This window comes from Apteryx mantelli, chromosome 25, assembly GCF_036417845.1.
Source record: "Apteryx mantelli isolate bAptMan1 chromosome 25, bAptMan1.hap1, whole genome shotgun sequence".
Taxonomy (NCBI): Eukaryota; Metazoa; Chordata; class Aves; order Apterygiformes; family Apterygidae; genus Apteryx; species Apteryx mantelli.
The window spans coordinates 11,484,806-11,492,413 of record NC_090002.1 but is presented as its reverse complement, the minus strand read 5'-3'; the positions used below and the strand labels follow the sequence as shown (position 1 = coordinate 11,492,413).

Genomic DNA, 7,608 nt, shown 5'->3' with positions numbered 1-7,608 from the left:
CTGAGTTGGCAAAAATATGCCTATATATCCCTGAATGTCACAGCACACTTAGTAACATCACTTCCCTGAGGCTGTGACAGGTCTTTGCCCTCAACCATAAAGCAAAGAGTTTTAGCACTAAGCACAGATTGTGTTAATTAAGGATAAAGGGTTATGTTCATCTGTAGAAGTACTGAGCAAGATCTGCTACACATCAAAACATAAGAACATAAGTACTGCCCGACTGACCATTCTGAAACGGGGTCTTCACTGGCTCCCGAGACCTCTGCAAGCAATGTAAGCCAAAGGCAGAGTCCCCAGGAGAGAAAACACTCTGGAGGACCTCTGCAGACATAATCTCCGGTCCTGTGAAGCGAGGACTGGACTCTATAAGTGCATGCATACCTGCCCTCCTAACATGGTCACAACTTCTCCAGCTGTCTCCAGCTAAGGCCTCCGCAGTCAGCAGAGTGCTACACCTAGCATGGGTGGGAGATTTCATGCAGACACATGCTAAAAATTCAAATCTGGGAGTGCACAGACACAATCTTCAACTTATTACACAAGTGTCTTTCTAAATTGTCCTTAGGGCCATTGTCAGATCTACCAGGGAGGAGCAAAGTTTGGGGTGTATTACTGTTTTTTTTTTTTTTTTTTACTTTGGAGAATCTTAAGTGTAACTGTTTTCCAAGAGACAGTGCCAACCAGCTCTAACCACGGTGATTTGGGGCAGTAAATAACACTGTATCAGACGAAAAAACAAGCTGCCCGTCAGAGAAGTTCAAATGGGACAGTAGTGCTCTTTTGTGTAAAATCCTACAAGGGATGGGGGGGCAGGTGTTTAAGATTCAAGAAATAACAACACTTTCCATTTTCTTCCTCTAACAAAATACTATTCACCCCTCTGTACTATCCAGTGAAGAAAGATCTCTCTCCTGCATGGTGGACTCAAGGGCTGCATTTCTATCAGCCTTATTTTCTTCCTGATTACCATGAGCTCCAAAGCAGGAAAGGACATAAACACACTTCAGCAAGGGCTTGGCTCAAAGCCCCTTGAAATCTAAGGGAGGCGTGTATGGTTTCTGCGCTGGGCTCACTACAGAACTCATTCCTTAAGGGAACGGGACTCACCTTTCCAGGCTCTCCCTGCTCCTCCCTCATGTAATTTTGCAGCTCCTCTCTGTTGGTGGGATGAAGAATACAGCTTTGCAGGTGGCCCGAGCCCTATGCTCCCACCATTTACTGACAGTAATGCCTGGAAAACAAGCATAGGATCAGCCCTGCATGGTACTCCATGCTGCATGCCTGACACAAATGGAGCATGCACACAAGATGAAAATATTCTCTTTATCTTCTTAGGCACCTGCTCAGAAAGTCCCAGACTCCGAGTCAGGGCCAACAGGCTTGCTGTCAAGTAAGATTTGTCCCAAACAAGTTGCCGCACACTCATGGCTACTTGTGCTGAGGCTGGTATGTGACAGTAGGTAAAAATGCAGGCGCTGTAGTAACCTCAGCAAAGATATCCCAAATCTAGCAGAAGGAAGAGCCAATGCACACAAAACAACAACAGCCAGACAGCAGCTCATGTGGAGGATGCACCTCAAGTGACATCAGGGTGACTCTACCTTTCCTACACATTCTATTGCTTTTTTGGAATAGTCCAAAAAGAGCACAAAGCCAGACAGCTGAGGTTTTAAGTTAATTTGGCATAAGTGTAAAACAATAACACATTGCACAGGAAATTATGTAAACTCCCTGAATAAATTTTATTGGTGAACAAGAAAAGGAGGATTTCCCTATTACACAATCTTCATATCTAGAAAATAGCAACAATAAAGACTCTGTGCTACAGAAATGGGCAACAACTCTGCAGCAGAGAAGACAGAAGTGAGGTCATGAGTGTTTTAGCCTTGTACTATGGGAAGCAGTGCTCTAAACACTACTGAGAAGAGTACTTTAGGGTGTTACCTACAAAGCTACATTATGCTAGCTTGCATGCTCCATAGCAAGCAATGTGTTACCTCTGTCCCTGGTGAGGACCTAAATTTGTAAGAGTCCATTTCTTTCTCTCCACAGGACAGCTAGGGCTCTCCTTCATGGTTTTCTACACAGTTATAGAGAAGCTAGAGCTAAATAAACTGTTTCATAGAATACTGATTGGCTTGGCAACTATGTGGAAGGAACTCAGCAGACAGCTCCTGCTTCTGGCACCATAGGCCTGCCCTACCCTCATGACAGGCTAGTGTTTGATCACAGCTTGTTAAAATAGTGCTGAAAAGCTAAATAGGCAGTCTTGTGATTAAAGCACTTGCCAAAGGGAACTCAGCTCTGTTCCTAGCTCGTCCGTAGACTCTGTGAGACCTTGGGTGAGTTGCTTCATCCCACTGGGGCTTGGCCAACTGTGGAACACAGATAAGCAGCTCAAGCTGCGTATTTAGATTTGGAAGGGCTTTGATCGGAGCACTTTTTTTCTTGCAGGGATGATAACAGTTTCTATGCACATAGTGCTAGATACTCCATAACCAAGCTAACACTTAGCTACAGCTTCCCATTGTCACTGCTGTGAGCAAAACACACCCATGGTAGCAGTGTTGACAGAGCTCCATGCAGCAGAGCTGGAAGCAGCATGTTCAGACCTGGTGTACGTGATACTCCAGCTCTTTGACTGCAGTAACGCTCCCCTGTGAGCTAAGCTGGCGGTAGGAACAGAGGAAAGTTGTGGAGGCAAGCATGAGGGAGAACAAGGCCTGTAAGTGGCCAGCTATTTATTGCCAGAAACCTCCAGAGGTAACTGAAGGATTCTCAGAAATCTTAGAGCTCTGCCATAGGTCACTGCCATAATTTTCCCTAGAAGGCTATGTTTTGTTTTCCAGGATTTTAGAAAGTACACAATAGAAGTATTTACGTCTAATAGAAGGAGGAAACATGTTTGGCACTTTAAAATGCCTTACAGACCAGCTGTGCTGAAGCAAGGATCTCCATGCTGACTGTTGGTCAAGAGTCTTCTGCTTTTATTTTCTTTTAAACCTATGGAGAGGTTTCACTTTTCCCTGGTTCTACATGATTTGGATAATTTCCTTCTGAAGTAGCAGGAATTACCTTTTATGCTCCAGTAGCAGAACCCAGCATTTCTTCTGCAGTTTTAACTGGGTGTTCAGACATGTGGAGCAGATTCTCAGCCTCTGAAGTCTTTGCAATTTCCAGTTCTGTTTGTGTGATCTGAAGAACTCAGTGGCCTCTGCAAAGCCTTAACACTCTTACTACTCCATTTTGCTCAGAGGTTCACCTGGAGGTTGTCTACTTCATTTAGGGAAGATGAGAATAGAAGAGAAAAGGCTGAATGCCACAAAACATCATTAGCAAAATGCATCAAATCTCAGAGGTCATTTGCAACGTACCTAAATGGAGCAGTGACTCAGAATGCAAGCATTCATTCTGAACCACGGAGAGGCTGCAAGCCGAGAGCAGGACTTGGAATCTGGGAGTTCAGGCACTGTTTCACTCACCTGCCTGTCAAATGAGTCACTTAAATTTCAACAGTGTTAAAATACAGCCAGCATTTCCAAGGCAGCCAGCAGGAGACAAAACATTGCCAGTGTAGGGCAATGATTCTGCTGGCAGTCTCAGGTATCACCAAAGATGCAGGTGCCTCCACTCATGCTGAGATGATGGGACTCTGCAGTTTAATTTTGACTGGCAAATAGTCCACACAAATCTCCATGAAATGGGACATGTAGACCATGGCAAGAGGCTGGAGCTGCCCTTGCTACCACTTTTGAAGAAGTTTATTTCTAAGATGAAATGCAGAACACTGCTCCATCCCTTCCAATGTCCCATTGGCAACCAGCAAGCAGAGTCAATAGGTGGTCCCATTAAGAGGCACTGCTTATATTAGGGTGAAAATGCTGCAGTGCCCAGTAAGGCACAGGGTCGGGACCTAGGACTCATGTTTACCAGGCAGCTTTCCAAATATACTCACACTGGCTGTCATGATTACAGTTCAGGACAGCCTTGTTTTTAAACAGGTGTGGCTGCTGCACCTCTGCTTTTCATGAGCCATAGCTTTACTCAAAGAGCAAACATTTCCTTACCTGGCTTGATTCAGGGAATTCAATCTATCTAGCTGACTGGCCTTGCAGAGACCTTGCAGGACACTACATGCAGGAGAGATTCTAATCCTGACCAGGAGCACATGAAACATTTGGTGTGAAAAGTAATGGCAGGCAGGTTAGAAAAATTGAGTAACAAGCTGGCTTGGTGCTCCAGGAAAGAGCCCAGTGACTGTTTCCACTCTAGTGCTGCTGTTGTGACCCTGTGGGGAACCAATTTGTGATGTGTTGCCAGTGCAGTTTGGCAAGAATAACTACAGTGTTTTCACTGGCTAGTCTCATTGCTGACACTTCCCGATTGTGACAGCCAGGCTGCAGCTCTCTGCAGTTGACCTGCAGTGGGGAAGTGCCTGACCTCCAAGCTAAAAGAGACAGTTTTGCTGTTTAGCCCCAGTATTCCAGCACTTTGAAACAATGTCACAAAGACTTAACACTTTACACCAGTACGTAGATGTTTCATTAGCTCCTATCCCATTTGCCATTGGCTGGAAAGTACTTTTCAAGGCAGCCCATGGGAAAGCAATGCCCCTATCAGAATGCTTACAGTTACCAAAAGCACTTTGCAGTCCAGCAGAAAGATTCAAACATGCAGACTTCAATGAAGAGACTGCAGAGGATATAGTAAGCCATTCTGAAAGATCCAAAACCCAGAAATCCACAATTCCTACTTTCCCAGCCTGTGACCTGAAAGAGCATTTATAGTTAACATTAAGGCGGTGTTTTCAGAAGAGCAGAGCTGCAGTCAGCTGCAGTTGGCAGGATGCAAAAGCAGTGCTGTGTTTGGAGGTATTACAGTGATTCATTAATAGATTTAAAGGCACTTCCTTTTCTAGATTTCTTTAAGCACCTTTTTTAAACATAGTTTAATACATATTTGTAATGCATCTTGGAATGAACTGCTCATTGTCAATGAGGCATTACAAAAATACAGAAAGAGGAACATTTGGGGCTCTCAGATTCTCCTTTTTTGCTTCTCTCATTACATTCAAACCCATTAGTTCAGCTGCAGACAGCTCACGCCCTCTGCTGCTCAATTTGAATCAATCTGGCAATAGCTTTTGCCACAAAAGATGGATAAGTCATTGCAAAAAGTAAATATAGGGCATGCTTGCAGTGGGACTGCACTGCCTGAGTGTAGTCTGAAGCCCTGACAGATTTAGACAAATGAAAAAATAAATAAATAAAAATCCTAACATATACAAACGAGTTCAAGTTGCTGCCTTCTCTGCTAATAAAAGGTAAAGAAAAAGTCTCATAGTTAAGCATTCTCCTTATGGGAAACTCCAAGAATGGGATGCAATAGTAAGACTGCTGGAATCACTGCTATCAACTGCCTTGGCAAGTGTCACAAATTTCAGGATGCTTCCTCCCTCCTAAAGAATTCTTCTACTAGCTTGTCAAATTTCTCCAAGGAATTCTGTTTTAGGACATTTAAAGGAGTGAGTAAATACTGTTCTGCCAATCCACATGGAATGTCCTCATCAGAAGCCGGTGACTGGCTAACAGGGCTAGTTGATATTACTACTGCTGGCTGGTCTCCATTCAGCTGAGCTGATGCACACTGGCTTTGGGGATTGTGGCTGTTGATATCCATCTTGATTTTCTCCCCTTTCTCCTTGCATGTGTGGCAACAAATACAGCCTTCTTTGGAGCAAAAAGCTGACTCACAGTTCTGCTGAGGAACCTTAACATCCCTAAACTCTTCAGACCCGTCAGTGTATTTCTCTGGGGATTCAAAAACAACTCCTCGAGGCACAGAATGCTGGGCAGCTCTTTTCAATGGACGCACAGGTTCCTGTCCTTTCTTTTTCCGCTGTACAAACTCTTGCACAGGCTCTGGGATTTTGAGGTCAGGAAGTGCCTGCCGGTCAGAACTCAAATATTTCTCAAAGTAAAGTTGACACATGCTGCCCCTCACAATCGGGATGACTGAGCAGGGTTTCAGCCACTTCACAAACTCACACAGCTCTGAAAAGGATGAATGATCAGAGTAGGGAATGGGGTGGATTTTGGGGTGAGTGACCTTCACGGGCCTGCCAGTGGGGAGGATGGCAATGGTAGGGTGCAGCAGGTTCCAGCTGACGAGTGTGTCCCAGCGGATCTCAGCAACGTCCACAGCACGGATCCAGCCGGCCCCCTCCTCAGTGGTGAACACATCAGGCAGCTCCAGCAGCCGCATCTGCTCCAGACGCCAGGGGCTCACCACAATCCAGGTGCCAAACTCCACTGCCAGGTCCACCAGCAGTGTCTCCTTCCCCAGGCTGTACACACCTGCAAAGAAAGCCATGAGCAGAGGGACAGGCTGGGGGAGCGCAAGGCCACGCCAAGGGGGACAAGGCCAAGCTGCCAGGAAGGTAAGGGAGCGTGAGGCCATGCAAGGGGGCCATGCGGAGGGGGACAAGGCCACGCTGCCAGGAAGGTAAGGGAGTGTGAGGCCATGCAAGGGGGCCATGCAGAGGGGGACAAGGCCACGCTGCAGGGATGGCGCTAAGGGAGTGCGAGGCCAGGCTGAGGGGACCACAGCCCCACTGAGGGGAGCTGCGAGGGAGTGCGAGGTCACGCCGAGGTGGGGCGTGCAGGGACACAAGGAGGTGTGGCCCTCACCGACAACGACGTGGTGGCGCGGGTGGGCGCGGATGAGGCGGGCGGCCAGGCGGGCGGCGCGGCGGCGCGAGGGCAGGCTGCGCCCCGGGTGGCAGTGAGTGTTGTCCAGGTAGAGGCGGTCGAGGTGGCGGCCCCGCAGCGCCGGCTCCTGCTGCATGGCGCTGGCGTAGCGGAAGTCCCCTGCAAGGAGAGGGCGTCAGGGCAGGCGGGCGGTGGCGGCGGGGCCGCGGCGCCCGCCCCGTACCTGTGTAGAGGATGGTGCCGAAGGCGCCCTCGAAGAGGAACATGACGGAGCCGGGGCAGTGGTTGGAGTCGAGCAGCGTCACCGTCACCGGGTCCCCCTCGCCCAGCACGTGGCTCTGCCCCACCTCCAGCGGCCGGATCCAGCGCGCCGGCACCTGCAGAGGGCCGGGCGGTGAGGGCGGGCGAGCGGGAGCGGCGGGGCCCGCCCGGCGCCCGCGGCACCTACCTGGAGGCGGCGGCGCAGGAGGCGGGCGGTGAGCGGCGAGCAGTACACGGGGCGGCTCCAGGTGCTGGACAGCCCCACCGTGTGGTCCGAGTGCATGTGCGACAGGAAGAAGAGCCGGGCGCCGCCCGCGCGCCGCACGCTCCAGAAGTCCACGGCGATCGGTGTGCCGGGGATCACCGTCCCGTTCATGGCGGTGGCGGTGGCGGTGCCGGTCGCGGCGCCGGCGCCGGCGCGCACCCGCCGCACCACCCCGCCAGCAGGGGGCCCGGCGCGCGCAGGCAGCGAGCGGCTCCCGCGCAGCCGCTTCCCGCCCAATTTGGCGGGCGGCGCGGCGCAGGCGCAGCCGGCGTGTCAGGGGCCGCGTCAGGGCCGAGGCCGCGGCGCATGCGCACTCAGCCGGCGCCGGGCAGCGGGGGGGGGGGGGCCCGGCGCCTCGCCGCTCCGGGG

The 7,608-nt window shown here is 50.1% G+C and overlaps 1 protein-coding gene across 1 annotated transcript; it reads right to left on the bottom strand.

Moving 5' to 3' along the window:
* Positions 1-1,721: 1,721 nt before the first annotated feature.
* Positions 1,722-7,392, bottom strand: DCLRE1B (DNA cross-link repair 1B). The gene is made up of 4 exons (XM_067310829.1): positions 7,162-7,392; positions 6,937-7,090; positions 6,693-6,872; positions 1,722-6,359 (listed from the first exon to the last, which is right to left on the bottom strand). Exons 1-4 carry the CDS (start codon positions 7,348-7,350, stop codon positions 5,443-5,445), a joined length of 1,440 nt encoding a protein of 479 aa, XP_067166930.1. The 5' UTR covers positions 7,351-7,392; the 3' UTR covers positions 1,722-5,442.
* Between the last annotated feature and the right edge of the window lie 216 nt (positions 7,393-7,608).

Bases quoted from the DNA above. Each gene is read 5' to 3' on its own strand.
- DCLRE1B (XM_067310829.1), bottom strand. From the start codon at position 7,350: ATGAACGGGACGGTGATCCCCGGCACACCGATCGCCGTGGACTTCTGG. The intron at 6,873-6,936 runs GTACGGGGCGGG...CTCTCCTTGCAG, and splicing joins CGGCACCATCCTCTACACAG to GGGACTTCCGCTACGCCAGC. The intron at 6,360-6,692 runs GTGAGGGCCACA...CTTTCTTTGCAG, and splicing joins GCGCCACCACGTCGTTGTCG to GTGTGTACAGCCTGGGGAAG.